The following is an 18389-nucleotide window of genomic DNA, read 5'->3' as shown; positions in this document are numbered from 1 at the left end:
TTGCTGCAGCGTGCGTAGGCTCCAGACAGGCCTCCACCCCAGTGTCACAAATTTCTGCTGACCTCTTAAGTTTTCTTAGGCTGCAAAAATGTCTCACACTGATCTTTTGTTGGCTCTACAAATCCAAAATTTGGTCTGAGGTGTTATTTTTTAAATTGTTTGGGGGGCAATGTTGGGAGAGTTCAGTTGGGTTGCTTCTAATCCACCATCATGGCTCCGCCTCCTCTCACCTAATCTTACATCTTTTTTATAAAGGCAAGTATCCTTTTCTGATTTGATAATCATTCATTAATGTATCTATTATGTAAATGTTGCTGTTTTCCTTAAAGTGGTCCACATGAGGAGAGTAACATCACCTGTCATTTATGCAGTTAGAGAAGATGGAAAATACCTAACACTGCTTCCTTTGTCTCTGCCTGGACATCTGCAACAACTTTGATGAGAAAACCCTGATAAATAATGTAACAGAGTGTCACACCTTAAGCTAAAAAAGCTAAAGACAACAAGGGACCTTTGCCTCCTGGCTGGAAAGACACACTACAGTTGAGCAGTTAGAGAACAATGTTAAATAAAATAGAAAGAAAAATACATCTACCTTTTTAATGAGGCCTGCAGGTAAACAATTACACAAAACATCATGCGAGTGGGAGGAGAATTTGCACAGAGTATAAGAAATTGCTGCGACACAAAACCTGAAATGGAAAAACAGAAAAGATATTATAGAACTTCATATAAAAATAAAGGATCTCTTGTAACTATTGGGCAGAAAAGCAAATGGATTAATTGGATCTCAAAGCAGGTCAGTTCAATTAAGATAACACAAACTATAAAGTAGGTTTTAGAAGGAACAAGAATAATCAATAGTGGCAGCCAATCTATCCTGTCTATAGTTTGTACACAGCTATTTGCATATTGTCTCCCTCATTAGAATATGAGCTTCTTGAGGGCAAGGACTGTCTTTTACCTTTCTTTCTATCTCTAGCCACTTTATAATGTTTGCTGGGCTTGGAGTCCAGGAGACTTGCATTCAAATCCTGCCTCAGATGCTAGCTGTATGAGCAAATCAATTAACCTCTATTAGTCTCAGTTTCCTCGTCTGCAAAATGGGGATAATAATACCACCTACCTCACAGGGTTTTGTGAGGATCAAATGACATAATGGTTTTTTTTTTTTTTGCAAACTTTAAAGCTCTATATAAATGCTATCGTTATTACTATTGCTGTTAATATTATTATGGTGCTGTTCTAGTTATGTCTCATTTTGCAGGGCATAATCCAAGGAAAGGAGACCCAGAATACCAAAATCAGCACACTTTATAGAACTCACCATCACAATTATCAGACATAATTGTAAGTGTCTGAGCTAGCTACTATTCAAAGTTAGTTTTAGACTGATAGTGTCCTAAAGACATACAAATATACTACAGAAAATATACTACATATCTGGGTCCAGTGTAAGAATGGGGTGCATTCTTATGGGTAGTTATATTTAGATGGGATTGGAATAGAAAAGGAATTGTCTTCTCTCTTCCACTTAATCACGGAAAAGAAAGAACTACGGGAGTTGTCTCAGTAAGGCAGGGCAAGGCAGACATAGGGCAAAGAAGAGAAGGTTTGTGGGTGCAAGTAGAAACAATGAATAAAGGAAACATTAAATGAATTATTTTAGGAAGAAGAGAAAGGTAGCTCAAGATAGCAGATTAAGAGTTATCTGCTACCTGGAATAGAACACTGTGCCCCATCTCCATGTATGCTTGTAACTGATTATTTGTTCTGTTGAATTCCTGGGAATTTATTACTGTAACCATCTTGAAAAGATGCAAAATTAGAGAGATGACAAGTTCAGACCTATATTTTAATCTAGATTTTAAAAAAAGGTACTTAAGGAAAAAATATATATTCCTTCTCTAGTCTGGGAAGGAGCCAAGTGTTCATGCTATATATATATATATATCCCCATATGTTTTCACTCACACACAACCTCTACAATCTACATGGGGAGGACAGTCAAGATGAAAGGCTTTCTCACAGCCCCTGGAACTCCAATGGATCCATGGCACAGGCAGACTACTTCTTGTTCCCATTTTCCCCACAGCACATGAAAGAAAGCCTATTTGCACCAATCCTTCCAACTAAATTGATGAAATAAGAGTTCATAATACTGAGGTCCAAGAGAAAGTGACAAGGACTAAAAACAAATCAGAAATCCCAGAAGGAAATACCTAAGCAAGAAGATAGAGCCATGACAAATGTTATTAGTGTCATCTCCTCCCCACATAAAGCTTTCTTTTAACATGCAGAATGACACTAATTTTTTAGTAATTGATATTGACATCCCACTATTTCTACACAAATGGACAATGAAGATTAATTTGTACCAATGTTCAGAGGATTAATTAAGCACTTTTGTGAATTAAAACATACATCAGAAATCACTGAAAAATAAAATACAAAAAAAAACTAACTAAAAAAAAGGTACTTAAGAAACTTATTTTTAGTTGTTATTAGCAAACAATACTAGACAGTACAGCCCCTTTCTAGAAGTACAATGTAGAATCAGGAAGAAATTATTTGGTCGACATGTGGATAATTTCATATGCGCACAAAGGGACATTAATTTTTAAAAGGGGGCAAGCCCATCAACCAGAGAATAGCTACACAAATTTTGAAACCTGAAGGTGATGGAATATTACTGCAATGTAATAAAAGAATATGAAGAATAATACAGCAAAGCATAGGGAAACATGCACAGATGAAAACTGAAGTGAGTAGAACTAGGACAATAGTCTACATCACAATGCAAACAGAAAGTACAAGAAACTCAAGCTGAAAGTTATCCAGCTACAACAATCAAATCAGCCACGAAGAAGAGATGAGAAAATGTCTCTCTCCCCCTTCACTGGAAAAGGTGAGCAGAGTAGAGCATCCCTTCAGTGACGGGAGGAGGCGGCTGCTTTTTCCCCTCCTCTGATCCTGCCTCCTCCTCCTCTACCGCTTCTTCACCTCTCAAGATGCCAACGTGAGCGTCCAGAGAAGGCGTCTGTCACATGGAGAACAAGCTCCCTTTCTTCAGCTTCCTCCAGATAGCTCCAATAAAACAAACCAAAAGTCCAGGGGAGAGGGAGGAAGTAAAAGTGCCAGGCTGGAAGGTAAATCTAGAGAATGACTCCGCAACCTCTTTAGCTTTAAGGATCTCAAGCAAGGCCAGACAATGACTACTGGGGTGTGACAGGACCAAGATCTACCAGGAACCTGCCCCTCCCTGCCCCCAGCCCCAAACAGGTATTAGTTTTCCCTAAAAGGCAACAAAGATGTCCCAGGACCTGATTGGCCCCTGCCCGATACAGCTTCTAGTCACTTAAGCGGATGTAAAGTCCCACCCAAATGGAGTTAGGGGCCCCTCCAATCTGGTAGTTATCAGAAGACCACAGGAGTTACCAGTCTCTAGAAGCTAAGTATCACTGTATCTTTGGGCACATTATTACCATGCTAGGGCTAAGTAAGCCCCCTTTTGTTAACTGTTCAGTGACTTATGAGTGCCTCCCTCTGTCCCCAAGTCAAACCTGAACAAAAAGGATACAGGTGTCAGGCCTGCCTCTGATGTGACACTACTAGTAGGACAGAGACCTAGACAAGGCAGCAACAAAAAATGGAGCAGGGAAAGGGGCAAAAGGAAGAAGAAGAAAGTAATATATGGATGGGAATGGATAGAGTGTGATCGACAACTGCTTTAGATTCCGCTTGGTGGCGACAGTGCTATAGGTTTCCTATCCTAACGTCCAGTATCTTATAAATGTATGGGCAGGTGGTTAATTTCAAGGTTGTATAAACAGATCTATCACCTAAAAATTTTAGAAGATTGGTTTAAAACCGAGAACTGCAACTATTTTTTGGCTAAATAACAACTTTATGAAATGGAAGAGGGAGATCCATCTTAGGTGCAATAAACTTAACCAGTTCTATGAACCAGGCAAGTAAATGACTTAGGCATCAAGGCGGCCTGGAGTCAGGAAAGCCTGAGTTTGAATCCAGCCTCAGACACTCACTAGCTTCATGACCCCTTCCCATCTCTCAGCCCCAGTTTCATCCTCTGTAAAATGGAGATAAAAGAGCACTTGCTTCACAGGGATATTGTTGTGAGGATCAAAGGAGGTTAGACATGTAAAAAGCTTTAGAAACTTAAAATCTATAAAAACTCTAGATATTAGCTATTATGATGCAGGAAGGAGGGAAGGAACTTACTTTATACAAAGGGAAAAGGATTTCTGAGTTTTACATGCCAGAAGGTTTTCCCAGAATGCTGTGACCCAGTGAGACTGTGCATGGGCAGAAGTTCCAAGAACCAATTCTGGAACAAAGGACTTTGACTCATTTAGGTGAACTGCCAGGGCAGCAAGGCCTAAAACATGGATGTCAGTCAGACATTCACCCTAAAATCAAAACAGAAAAATCATGAAAAGGAGAGGAATGCGGCATTTATCCCAAAGGAACCCCACCTGAACTCGATGAGCCACAGGAGACTGTCCTGGAGGCTAGAGAATGCTGATGCTTCTGATGATTCAAAAGGATTAGCAACCAAACCAAAAAAAGAAATCCGCTGCTTCCAATCACTTTCTCCAAACTGGAGAGTTGACATACTGCAGCTGTTTCTGGTAAATGTCAACACTACAAATAAACCAACAACTCTGGTTGTAATCTGGTGAATGCATATTCCCAGGAAGACTGACGTTTTCATCCGTTTTCCAATCTACCTGAAGCCACAGAACCAGGAGCTTTCACAGAACAACTAGAAGAGAGGCCATGAGCTCTTTCACTGCCCAATCTGACTTTTTCTCTCCTGGGTCATCTTTTTTTTCTCTTTTGGTGACCTCAGCAGTTGCCATGGGCTTAATAATCATCTTTCTACAGATGACTTCCAGATCAATCTACTGATCTATCGATCTATCTATCCATCTCTCTAGCCCTAATATCTCCCGAGTCTCAGTATTACATTGCTGTCTACAGGACTTTTCACACTAGACGTCTCAGAGACACCATACATTCACAGCGTCCAAAACTGAGTTTGTCATCTTTTCCCCCAACTCCCTTCCTATCTCTGCCAAAGGCACCAGCACTCTGAGAGTCTCTCAGGCTCATAATTTCATCCCCATCTTCCCCTCTCCATTCTCTATCACCCCACATATGCAATCAGTTGAATAATCTTGTCATTTCTACTTCCACAACATCTTTCTCATCTGACACCTTCTCTTGACTCACAGAACCACCTCCTAATTCAGACCTTCATCAGCTTTAATCTATTTTTCAGCTACTGCAATGGGCTCTTAATTGGTCTCCCTACATCAAGTCTCTCCCTATTCCAATCTACCCACTACACGACTGCCAAACTGATTTTCTTTAATTGTACATGCAAGCATGTCTCCTCTACTCAATAAATTCCATTGGTTTCTACTGCCTCTTGGATAAAATAAAAACTCCTGTTGAGCTTTGAAAGCCCTTCATAACCTGGTCTAAGCCTGTCTTTTCAGTCTCATCACTGAAAGCTCCTTGAGAATAGGAATTGTGGTGCTTTTTTCTTTGTATTCCTGGACTAGCACAATGCTGGCTACAAAGCAGACACTTAATAAGTGTTTGTTAATTGACTAAGACACAATCCAAATGGAGTCTGAATGGAAACAGAAACCTGATGTCTCTTCCACCCTCCTTGGATCTAGCTCAGGGCATTGCATTCAGAGCAGATGTAATCTTTAGATTTTATCTTCCTTGATACAATGATGAAGGTTGTAAATAGCATGAATTTGGTCAGTTGTGAATCAATTCTGAGAAGTGGGAAAGAATGGTTTTTTATGAGGGGAATAAAAACACTTTCTTCTTGGGGAAAAAAGCTGAAACAAAGGTGGGCCTTGGTGATGGTGAGTATCCGCTCTTTGTTAGTCATCTCCCATTGCAAACACACATTCCCTCAGTGAATGACAATTCTCCGTCCTCATAGCAAAGAACAGCTCATTGCTCAGTGTGCAACCCAAGGCATCTGGGGCTCAATAAGTACTCTGTGGGAGGTGGGGCACTGAGATATTAAGTCAGAAAACCTAACCTGATGGTAAATAAGTTGGCAGAACCTGGTAAGCAATGCAGGAAGAAGATGCCTGTGTCCACAGATCATCTTCACAAATAGTGATGGCCAGGAGCCTTGCCTGCAAAGAGACAAATGTTATAAAAGATCATTTGTACTGACAGCTGTTTGAATTACCTTAACCTCCAGTGTAAAAAGGTGTTGGTAAGATGGCTAAAGGTGATCTCTTCTTAACCTAAGGCTCTTGGCATTAATATGCTTCACTGAAATGGACCATTTAGCATTCAAGCTCAAGAAATCATATTGAGAAGATTAGTAGAAGACTCCAGCAAGCTTATCTTAGAAAACATACCCTAAAAAATCCCTGGAAAAAGAGAAAGGACTGAAAAGACAAATGTGGAAATAAATGGCTTAAGGAAAGATCAGTTTAAAAATACCCTTCCTCCTCCTGGGCAAAGCTTTGTTGGTCCAAACCTGTGATTTCACTGGGGTCAGGAATTCCAAAGGAGGAATCTCCTATCAATGTAGATAAGTAATTGTTATACACATAAGTCTAAGAGAGTGGCCTACTATACCAAGAGGTTAAGTAATGCATTAGTTCAAGATTACACTACCCTTAGGTGTCAGAGACAAGATCTGAAAACAGACCTGGCTGGGACTGGTTCCCTGCTAGGCTAGGCTGCCTCAGAGCCATGTTACCATGGGGGAATCAACTTCATAATCATCTTTTATATATCTGAATGACACTAAATAACCTACAGTAAAGTATAATCAAACTAGCAGCCCAAAGAGAGGGCTATCAGCAAAACCTGTCAAAAAATATCTTAGTCTAGTCCCAAAATGACTCTGGCTACATCATGTAGAGAAATCTCCTCCTAGGCCTCAAGCAGTCTAATGAAAGGTTAGAAATACAAGTATGGATCCCTTTAAACCAGAGATTCATACACTGATGTTAGAAATAAATCCCTGTTCTTTATGCCTTTAGTTATTACCAACAGGGCCTTATCCACAACTATTCCAACTGCTACTGAGCTGCAGACACCGAAAAGGGTCGTAGTCATTTTTGCAATGCAGCAGCCTTTATAGCTCTCTGGCTCATTCCAACCCCACACCACAAACAGCCTCTTCCTTGCCTCAGGAAAGGTTTGCAAACTAAATCAAGAATAGTCTTTCAGCAATTAATAAGCAAAGTAAAGACTGATCTAATTTTCTGGAGGACTGAGAGGTTTCACTTAGGATGCCTTACAAACTTTAGCACTTGGATAGGGCTATTTCAGTTATAAAAATGTTAGGACTCTAAAGAACATAAATAAGCTTGAAGACGTTGTGGTTCCTTGGCAGTTTCAGTCTAACAGGATACTGAACTGAGAACTGTTGAAAATCAGACTGACAGTTTTACTGAAATTTCCCAAGATAGTAACAAACTGCTATTTGACTATTTGGAAAACATTAATGAGAACTGGAAAACAATGGATTATTTCCATTATCTTTTAGAATCAATGGATAAAGTGATGGACTTGGAGTCAGGAAGATCTGTGTTCAAACCCTGCCAAAGACACTAGCTACGTGACCTTCATGAGTCACAACCTAAGCCTCAGTTTCCTCATCTGTAAAATGGGAATAAAACAACTACCTCACAGAGTTAGGTGAATCCAATGAGATAATATAGATATGATAAGCACTCTGCAAACTATAAAGTACTATATAAATGTTAGCTATTATCCTAACAAAACAAGTTACTAAGTAGTTAGGCTGCTCATTAAGCTGGTATAAAACTGAAGAGAAAGGAGTATACCTACCTATCAGGTGGATTGAATCTAGAAGACGCTATTAGGTTTTGGCAAAAGGATGTCAGCAAAAGATCAGTGACCTAAGACAAAAAAATATATTTGCATTCATTTTGGGAAGTGCAGGTTCCATGTATCAGGATAACACAGACATCATCATAGATAATATTACAATACAACTACACAAAACTGTGAAATGTAACCCTGAATACAAAATGTGCTAGTGGAAGACAGAGAGAAAACAGGTTCCAAGGAAATCTGTTTTCAAATCCCAGAAATTCTCTATGTTCAGGAATGGACAAGACACATGCTTGTAAATATCCATTAACTGAATTTAGTATTTGCTCTGTTCTCTTGAAAAACAAACATAATATATAAATCCTTTACCCAACAAAATACAAATTTAGAAGTCCAACCCACTTAATACCCCCATAAACACAAAGATGTTCCAATTTCCTTATCCCAGCATCTACCCTCTCTACTCTGAGCTAGTTCATACTCACTTTCTGTTCCCGTTGCCCAAGTTTCAGGGAATGGAAGTTAAGATGAATCTTTGACATCTCAGTTCCACTGTCATCATTGTCTCCCAAAACAACTTTGAGTTTCTCAGAGATCACTGCAATCTGAGCAGACAAAGCTGCAGGTGGAAAGAACCTCAAAGATAAGAGGAAAGGGAGAAAGAGTCGGGATTGGGGTGATGAGTAGAGAGGTTAAATAAGCAAGAGAAAAAAATAATATTACTTAAATTAATTTACTTTTCTAGTTAACACATAATTTTACTTTTCTAGTGGTAAGGAAAAGGGGAAGAATTGCTCAGCTAAGTGTGACTACAAGGTCTAGCTCAAACTGCTCTCAATGGGGAGCTCAACAGCTCCCCAGTTAAATATAATATGGTGATCACTCCAAAAGTTTAGAGCTCGTCTAGAATGGATTATTTTTCCTCTTCTGATGTTTGCTAGAACCAATGGTCTTAACCAGTAAAAGATGTGAGAACTTATTTCAAACTGCAAAAGGTGGGTTCAGAGTAACGGAAAGAGCTCCGGACTTGCAATCAGAAGACTTAGGCCAAATTACTTAATGCCTCTGAGCCTCAGTTTCTTCCTCTGAAAAATGGGAATAATAATATTTGCAATACTTATGGGGTTGTGAGGAAAGCATTGCGTAAAATCTGTAAAGCATAAAAAAAAAAGTGAGCAATTGTGACCATAATGATGCAAGCATAAGAGTTATACATATAACTCATGTAGCTTTACAGTGAGGGAAAGTAGGATAAATATGAAATAATAATAATAATAATAGCATTTGTATAGGGCTTCAAGGTTTGCAAAGCACATCAGGTGCCATAATATCTCCATTTTACAGATGAGGAAACTGAAGCTGACAGGTTATTTGCCCAGGGTCAGACAGCTAATAAACGTCTCAGGCAGGATTTGAATTTGGGCTTCCAAACTTTATCCCCTCTAAAAAGCAGCTGCCCTATTCAGGTGAGCCTGAAGTAACTCATTATCTTTTAATGAAATGGTCTAACTGGATAAAACCTATGGATAAACCCTTCCATTTTTTTATCCGAAACAGTAAACCAATCATTTACTCCCCTTAAAGATTTCACCTCAGCCATTACCTAACTACACATATTGAGCAGGTGGCAAACGTCCTATCAACGTGAAACTTTGCAAGCACTAAGCCCCAGAAGTCTTGTCTAATGGCAAGTTCCCACTCAAGCATTAACTGTACTACCTAAATACTGACATGCTTTTTTTAAACAAGGGCTAATCTGAGGTGTCAACATATTTCTGGCTTTAATACAGCCTCAGACGTCAACCTTAAAATACAAAGTGTAGTCTTATAGACTTACTATTTTAAAAGGCAAATATTACCTTTCAAAGGATACTAGGATGCAATGCAGAGCAATGATGATCTGCCTATTTAGAATGACATGATAAATCCTCAAAAGTCATTAAATGAACTCACAACTTTATTAAAGCTTCCTCAAAGACTCTGAGAATACTCTCATACTAAAAATCTGTTTAATTCTCTGAACAAAAAACCCAGTTTCTTTGTTTTAGAAAGTCAATTTCACATTTAGAGCACTTCAAAATACTCTCCCCATGACATCTATCAAAGAACTCCCAGTAAATATCTTGCAAACATTGAGTGCTTTACAATTCACTTGAAATATTTAAGGCCTAGGTTAGTATTCTTATTAAGATTTTACAGAAAGTTAAGCAATACATAGGGGAAAAAACAGCCTTCATTCTGATCACAAGACTTAGTGGCAGTCGTGGTTCAAATTTCCAGAAACTAAGGCTCTAATTTTGAGAGCCCACAACACACTTGGGATGGTATATCATAAGCATCTTATGAAAGTGCCTTGAGTGTCCCTGGCTGATAGGACTTTTTTGACTGAAATGTCATGATAAGTCTAAAAAAATCTTCCATCAGACCTGTGACAGCTTGGTCAGAACTCAGCTTTTATCACTTATGTGGAAGACAGTATCCCTAATATGCTCTAGTCCCAGAATCAGATTTTATCACTAAACAAAAGAAAAAGAGAACTGAATTATAAGCTTGAAAGAAGTGGAAAGACAGGGGACTTAAGGGTAAGAGAATTGACCCAAAATTTCTGAGGAGAATTAAATTTATTCAAAATCATTTATCCCAGAAAACTACATTAAAAAAGGACATAAACTCATGATGGAAAATGCTATCCACATCCAAACAAAAGAACTACGGTGTCTGAATGCAGATTCGAAGCATACTATTTGCTATTTTTTTCCTTCTGTTTTGTTTTGTTTCCTCTTTCTTGTGGTTCCTCTTATTGGTTCTAATTCTTCCTTACAACATGATTAATGTGAAAATATGTTTAATAGGAATGTATGTGTATAGCTTATATCAGACTGCATGCCATCTTGGGGAGGGAGGTAGAGAAAATTTTAAAACTCAAAAGCTTATGGAAGTAATTGCTAATAAATCAAAATAAATTAATAAAAAAAGAAAAAAGGACATAAAGTCATCAATTTCTAGTTATAGTTGATATAGTCACTTTCAAATACCTTCACATTTAAAGATAGATTTTTAAAGGAATTAATTACCACCGTCTCACCATCATAATTGGCAGGGTCGATTATTAAGGTTCTCAGATCTTCCAATTCACCTTTTAATTGCTCCAGTGGTTCTCCAGCATTACCAGTCTCCATTTTTATTACTTGGTCTATATAAAATAAAACTTGTTATGTATCCTTAATTGCAAATTTATTTTAAATATCCCAAACATCTCTACATCAACAAGGTTCATTTTTCTGTATGTGAATACAGCAGTTTTACAAGGACTTCTACATAGAATTTAACACATATTCTACGTATAAAATCAAGAACTACTGACTACTATAATCTAAGATACAAAGTAAATAGGAAAAAATATAAAATATAGCAATGATAGGCTTCTGGCCAAGAAGAGAGTATTTTAACAAGAGCTGATAAGAATCTATTTACTTAGGGTCTTAAAAATCCAATCAAAAGAACTTTCAACTGAAAAGAGAAAGGGAAAAATTACTGATACACACTGAGTGTGATACCAGAGAATGACTCCAGTGCAGAAAGAACAGAGGTAGTAAAACTCAAAAGTTCACAGGAAACTAAAAACAAGAGAGGAGCCAGCAGCACAACTCATGGCCTCAACTGTCTACACACTATGCACAAAGAATGGATAAAATGCACATTAGATGAGAAATCCTAAACTTAGGGGGTAAATTTGACTCACAGGTATAACACATGTGGTAGGATAAGACTCATAACTGGAATATGGCCCTGGAAAGTTATTATAACTTATTCAAAAGAAACAGGATGGAGAAAGGGTGAGGGTCGAGTAGCATTCTATATTAAATAGGTATATTCTATGTGAAGAAATCCTAGAAAGAAGGATGGGAGGGGTACATTTTGGTGAAGATCAACAGAGGTAGAAACAGAAGTGATATTGTCATCAGCACATATGACAGATCATCTCAAGAGAAAAAAAAAAAGATGAGTAATTTGGGAAACAGATCCAGGGGATCTCAATTATTAAGACACCTATGTGGCAAGATAAACTGATTGTTAATAGTGCTAAAACTCAGAGGGAGCTGAGGCTAGCAAAGAGAGCAAAAGACAGCAAAAACTTATTTTTAAAGCCATATGGGGTAAAGAGGTAACAGGATTAATGAAAACAGATGGAAAGACAGCAGAACCTAATCTACTGAGTAATCCAGTTTTTATTTTGCTTCTTTACTCTGCAAAAACATGATCTTGCAACTGGAAAGGACAAAATACAAATGGCTAAAAGGGAGCTAAGACAGAACCAAGATGCCTTTGATGTTTTTATGTCTCCAGTTTCTATAATGTCCATCCCAGGTTCTCCAAGACTGGGGGGTGGCAAAGAGTTCATGAAAATGGGAAAAGGACCCACAGGCACAAAAATATTTATAGCAGCTTTTTTTGTGGTAGACAAGAATTGGAAATTGAGGGGATGCCCATCAATTGGGGAATGGCTGAACTAGGTGTGGTATGTGAATGTAATGTAATACTATTGTGCTATATAAGAAATGATGAGCAGGCAGACTTCAGAAAAACCTGGCAAGACTTGTATGGACCGATGCTGAGTGAAGTGAGCAGAACCAGGAGAACATTGTACACAGTAACAGCCACATTGTGCGATAACTGATCTTGATAGATTTAACTCTTCTCAGCAATCCAAGGATTTAAGATAACTTCAAAAGACTCACGAAGGAAAATGCTATCCTCATCCAGAGAAAGAACTATGGAGTCTGAATGCCTCTCCTTTTCTTTTGTTGTTTTGTTTCATTGCTTCATTCTCATGGTTCCTCCCATTAATTCTAATTCTTCTGTACATCATGAGAAAATATGCTTAATGTGAATGTATTAGTAAAGCCTATATCAGATTGCATGCCATCTTGGGGAGAGGAAGGGGAAGAAAATTTAAAACTCCAGATCTAATGGAAGTGAATGTTGAAAACTAAAAATAAATAAATTACTTTTTTAAAAAAGAAAAAAATACTTTGGTACACACACACACACAAAAAAAGGACTAAGTACTGTGATTCCTTAGCCGCTGTCAATGATCTTTCAAAGGAAAGATCACAGACCACACAACCAGGCAAACAGTCACTTAACCTCTGTGCCTCAGTTTCCTTATCAGTAAAATGTGGATAATAATAGCACCTACCTCAGAGAGTTGTTGTGAGGATCAAATGAAGTAATATTCATAAAATGCTTTCCAAGCCTTAAAGTGCTATGTAAATCCAATTATTATTATTAAGGCAATTGGTGTTAAGTGACTTGCCCAGGGTCACACAGCTAGTAAGTGTCAAGTGTTTGGTCTGAGGTCGGATCTGAACTCAGGTCCTCATGACTTCAGGGCGGGTGCTCTATCCACTGCGCCACCTAGCTGCCCCCAATTATTATTTTCAAAAAAGGGAAAGAATAGAATCTACAAATTACAGGCTGGTGAGTTTGACTTCTAGCAACCTTGTTGATATTTTTAGAGGGACAGATAGTGAACATATAGAAGAATAAACTGTGATGATAGAGGGCCAGCATGGCTTCAGTGAGAACAAGCCATGTCAGGATAACTTTATTTCTGTTTTGACAGGTTACTAAATGGACAGATCAGGGGACTGCAGAGGAGAAGAATCTATTTATATTTTAGCAAAGCATTTTACAAAGTCCCTAAGGTTATTCTTGTGGAAAACATGGAAATAAGAACTAGATCAGTGGTACCAAACTTCAAAGAGGAACAGGGACAATTAACCTGTGCATAAGGATACTTGTGGGCTTCATATGGACAGTTTTAAAATGTAATATTATCTTTGCTTTATTGTATTTTTGTTTTGTTACATATCTCACACTTACATTTTAATCTGATTGTGGCCACAATCTACTGGGCCATGTGCTTAACACCTCCGGCTTAGATAACAATACAGTTAGGAAGATCCGTAACTTTCTGAAAGGCTATATCCAAAGATGAAGGGTTCAATATCAACTCCAGGGAAGGTCTCTACTAGAGTGCCCCAGGGATCTGTGCTTGGTAATATGAGATTTAACATTTTCCAAGGACTTGCATCAGGTATGGATGTAACGCTGATCAAACTGACAAATAAAAAAAGCTAGGAGAGACAGTCAACATGTCAAATAACAGAACTGGAATCCAAAAACAGCATGACAAGCTACAATGTTGAGTTGAATCTGGCAAAATAAAATGTAATATGGATAAATGTAAAAAGTTTTACACTTGGGTTCAAAAAATTAATTTTATGAGTATGAGATAAGGGGAGGCAAGGCAGAAGTTGACATGGAGGTAAGGAAACCTAACAAGTTATATTTAAATAAGCTAATATGATTTCAGGCTACGTTAAAAGAGATATAGTATCCAAAACAGGGGCAGCAGGTAGTGAAGTGGATAGAGTGCCAGGCCTAGAATCAAGGGAACAGTTTGCCTCAGTTTCCTCATCTGTAAAATGAGCTGGAGAAGGAAATGGCAAACTTCAGTCTCTTTGCCAAGAAAACCTCAAATGGGGTCATGAGTTTGGATATGACTGAAATGACTAAACAACAAAACAAGAGTGTACAGGACAAAGGAGGTCATATTCTGCCTCTGAGATCCAATATAGAACACTCATTCAGTTCTGGGATCAGTATTTTAAGGGTACTGATAAGCTGAAGAGTAGCCAGAGGAAAGTGACCAGGATAGTAAAGGCCTGGAGACCATTCCATATGAGGGATGGTTGAAGGAATTGAGGATATTTAGCTTAGAGAAGAAACTTAGGGAGAAAACACGGCTGCTATGTCCAAGTATCTGAAGGGCTCTCACATGGAAGAAGCTTGTCCTACTTGACTCCAAAGCACAGAACTAGAAGCAGGAGTGAAAACTGCTAAGAGATAAATTTAGAAAGGATGTAAGCAAAAGCTTCCTAACAATCAGAAATATCCAAATATGATACAAGTTACTCCAGGAATTAACAAGTTCCCTTCTCAAATGAAGTCACAGGCTCACAGATTTAGAACTTGAGGCCCTTAGAGACCAGCAACTCTGACATGCTCATTTCACAGATGAGAAAACTAGGGTGCACAAAGTTTAAGTGATTTGTCCTGGATCACACAACTGGAAAACCCTATAGGCAGAATTCAAACCCAGGACATCCTGACTCTAAGCCAATACTTTATCCACTACACCAAGTAGACTCTTCAAGCAAAGGCTGAAGAATTATTTCTTAAGTAAAACTATAGAGGAGATTCTTGACTAAAATGCCCTCCAAGGGTCCTTTCAAACATTCAGATTCTGTGACCACTAGCTAGATAATATTAACATTCAAAAAAAAACAATCATCACATTAGCACTTATGGGGTCAATGATCACTTCGAAGGAGATCACTTATCTACACATCCAACCCCAGTGTCTCTCCTGAGCTCCCATCATAAATCACCTACTGTTTATTGGACATTTCCATCTGGATGTCCTAGAGACATCTCAAACTCATTATCTTGCCCCCAAAACCCACCTCACTTCTCACCTTCCTTATTACTGTCCTGGGCACCACCATTTGGCCAACACCCAGGATGTTACACCCTTAATATCACCTTCGACATCTCACTTACCCAATCCACCTATCCAATCTGTGCTAAATCATGTTGCCTTTACAACATCTCTTGCATCCACGCCCTTTGCTCCACTCACAAAGCATTCACACTAGAGTTCAGGCCCTCTCACTCGGACTCCTGCAACTGGTCTAATTCCAACTGGCATCCTTGCCTCTAGTCTCTTCCCATTACTATCCATCCTCCACACTGCTGCCAAAGGATTTTCCTAAAGGACAGCTTTGACTACATCACCCCTACTACTTACTGAGTAATAAACTACTATTATCTTGAGAATAAAATTCCTTTGTTTGGCAGCAGAATGTAAGTTCTTTGAAGGCAAAGGCCGTTTTTGCCCTTCATATACTCAGCACTTAGCACTGGATCAGGCATACAGTAAGCACTTAATACTTTCCAGAATGACTATACCAAATCTCAGCTCTACCAACAATGCATCAGTGTGTTTGTCTCTCATAAACCTCTCCAACATTAACTACTACTGTCTTTTAAAATTTATTTAAAATTAAATTTATTTAAAAATTTAACTACTACTGAATTTTTAAATTTATGTATATGTACATAAAAATAAAAATAACATAAATATGCATATAATTTGATCAGTTTGATGACCAACCATGGCCCCAAAGGGCTAATGAAGAAGAATGTTCCTGAAAGAGAGGTAAAGTTCTCAAGGAGCAGAATAAGACGTACATTTTTAGACATGCCCAGTGGGTGAATTTGTTTTATGATAACACTTGGCTTATGTATCCTTTTAAAATTTGTAAAGCACTTTACACAGAGTCATCAGATTAGAACAGGAAGGAACACTAGAGATCACTTAGTTCAACTCATTATTTTACAGATGAGGAAATCAAGTTTCAAAGGGGTTAATTCCTAGCCCAGGGTCCCATAAGTAATAGCTAGCTAGCAAAGCCAGAATTTCAACTCCAAATCCAATACCCTTTCCTCTGAAATATGCTGCTTCCAAGAACAAACATAAGGAACATAAAGCTATTTGGAAGGACTGCTAGGACATACATAATGCAAAGTGCAAAAAAGCCGTCTACGAAGAACAAAGTACAAGATTAACCGCAACTATTTAAGAGGAAAAGCAAATAAGAATGGGCAAAGGATCTGTACAGAGACTTAGCAGGAATTTAAAGTTGTGATATTTTATTCATCTGAATTAATTAAAAGTAAATAGTTACAAAGCAAGTTAATTGTACTGACATTCAACATTAAGTTTATAAAAGATCATTTAATTTGTAAAAATCAGACCAGCCTACAAAGAGTTTTAACTGAACTACCTGACCCAGGGATGTTTCTCTTAACTTTAAAGTAAGAACAGTAATTTAAAAAGCAAACAAAAACTAAGAACCTATGCGAACTATGAAGTCTAAGGAGCTGACTCCTGGCCAATTATAAAATGAGACCCTACTAAGTTATGTATGCTTTCCTATTGCCCTAATTTATTCATATCATTCCTCACATGCAGAATTGATGGAATGAGATAAAATGATGTAGATAAGGAATATACATAGACAGCTGCATCCAAACCTTTCCATATCCAGAGTAAAACTACCATAAAAGAACAAGTATCAGTTCTGAAAAAAAATTTCACTGAGATCTACTTCAACATTTTTACTAAAAGTAGAAAAAGTCATAAAGTAAAATTTCAATAAGCTAAAAAAGACTAATAAAATTTGGAAGTGATTAAACATGACAAAAAAGAGAAGCAATGTCTACAATCTTCTCTAGAACCTGGATACTTATACCACTTGGGCAAACAAAAGGCAATCTGTGTCTAAGAACTGAACACCGGAAGACAGGTAGGAATGAGGTTGCAATCTTAAAATGTATACAGGTAAAGTGTTATGTTTTTGTTTATATATTGTACATTGAAATTAAGACAAATGGTAGGGTTTACTTAAAACAAAAATAGTTATAGATGTTTACTGAACCATCCACACACCTTCCCCCAACTCTCCTCATCACAAATATATTTTTAACAAGATGGGTAACTAAAAGACATGTGTATCTAAACTGGCACAGACAGGGCTGGAACTCACATAAGGTTGACCCAATCAGCATCATATCTAATCAAACACATGTTACATGAAAAAATATTACTGATCAAAGAAATAGAGAGCATCAAACTATTTACTAAGCACTAAACTAGTAACTAAGTGACTTTACCTTCTAGTTGCCTCTCTTCTGCAGCAGAACAGGCTTGCAAGTAATTGGAATACAAATTTGGAGGAAGTTTATCAGCTCTGTATGAGGGGAAAACAAAAATGAATTGGATTTATTTAGAATTCAAATTTTTACAGTTGGATCTGTTAGGAATGTTCATATGTCTTAAAATATATAAAGTTGCAATGTGGGAAATATATATAATGAGGATGAAGACCATACTACCACTTAAAAAGGCATGAACTAGCTAATGTTGGTGTTTTCTGGGATAGCAAGGAGTTAAATGCCGTGGTTGCACATGTACAAGCCAAGGCAGGATATAGAAGAGTGTGTGTGGACATGCTAACATGAACAACCATGGCACAAACCATTTGTAGGAGATACTACATCCCTAAACATATGCATTCAAGTCTTCTAAAGTGTGGGGAGACACTTCCAGTACCTAGCAGATGCCAACAAAACTGTCTCTAAAATCTAAGCAAGGAGTGTTCAGCATAAGATGGAGAGTTGTAAGAGAAGTGTGGGTAGAAAAAGCAAAGAAGAAATAGGCCCCTGGGAAAGTCTCCAAATAGGAAATCATAATAGTGTTACTTTTCTCATCTCAACCTTTTCACATATTCCATTATTTTTGTGAAACTTCATATGGAAAACAGACTTTACTGTTTTGTATCTCTACCTGGGAAAATGAGGACTGCCATCAACTACTAAGGATC

At 37.9% G+C, this 18389-nt stretch overlaps 1 protein-coding gene across 5 annotated transcripts in view; it reads right to left on the bottom strand.

Moving 5' to 3' along the window:
- Window positions 1–18389, bottom strand: part of FANCA (FA complementation group A) — a 101913-nt gene that overhangs the window by 42260 nt on the left and 41264 nt on the right. For 4 of the 5 annotated variants that reach the window (XM_027847636.1, XM_027847638.1, XM_027847637.1 and 1 more), the window contains 7 exons: window positions 17680–17756; window positions 10961–11068; window positions 8361–8494; window positions 7870–7940; window positions 6092–6191; window positions 4243–4430; window positions 596–692 (listed from right to left, as the gene is read on the bottom strand). In XM_027847636.1, the coding sequence (XP_027703437.1) occupies window positions 596–692; window positions 4243–4430; window positions 6092–6191; window positions 7870–7940; window positions 8361–8494; window positions 10961–11068; window positions 17680–17756 (775 nt within the window). The remainder of the gene's footprint in view (window positions 1–595; window positions 693–4242; window positions 4431–6091; window positions 6192–7869; window positions 7941–8360; window positions 8495–10960; window positions 11069–17679; window positions 17757–18389) is intronic. The other variant, XM_027847639.1, reaches the window with a different exon arrangement.

The sequence above is a fragment of the Vombatus ursinus genome, unplaced genomic scaffold, assembly GCF_900497805.2.
Source record: "Vombatus ursinus unplaced genomic scaffold, bare-nosed wombat genome assembly UNPS02005286.1, whole genome shotgun sequence".
Lineage (NCBI taxonomy): Eukaryota > Metazoa > Chordata > Mammalia > Diprotodontia > Vombatidae > Vombatus > Vombatus ursinus.
This window is presented reverse-complemented; position numbering and strand designations above follow the sequence as displayed.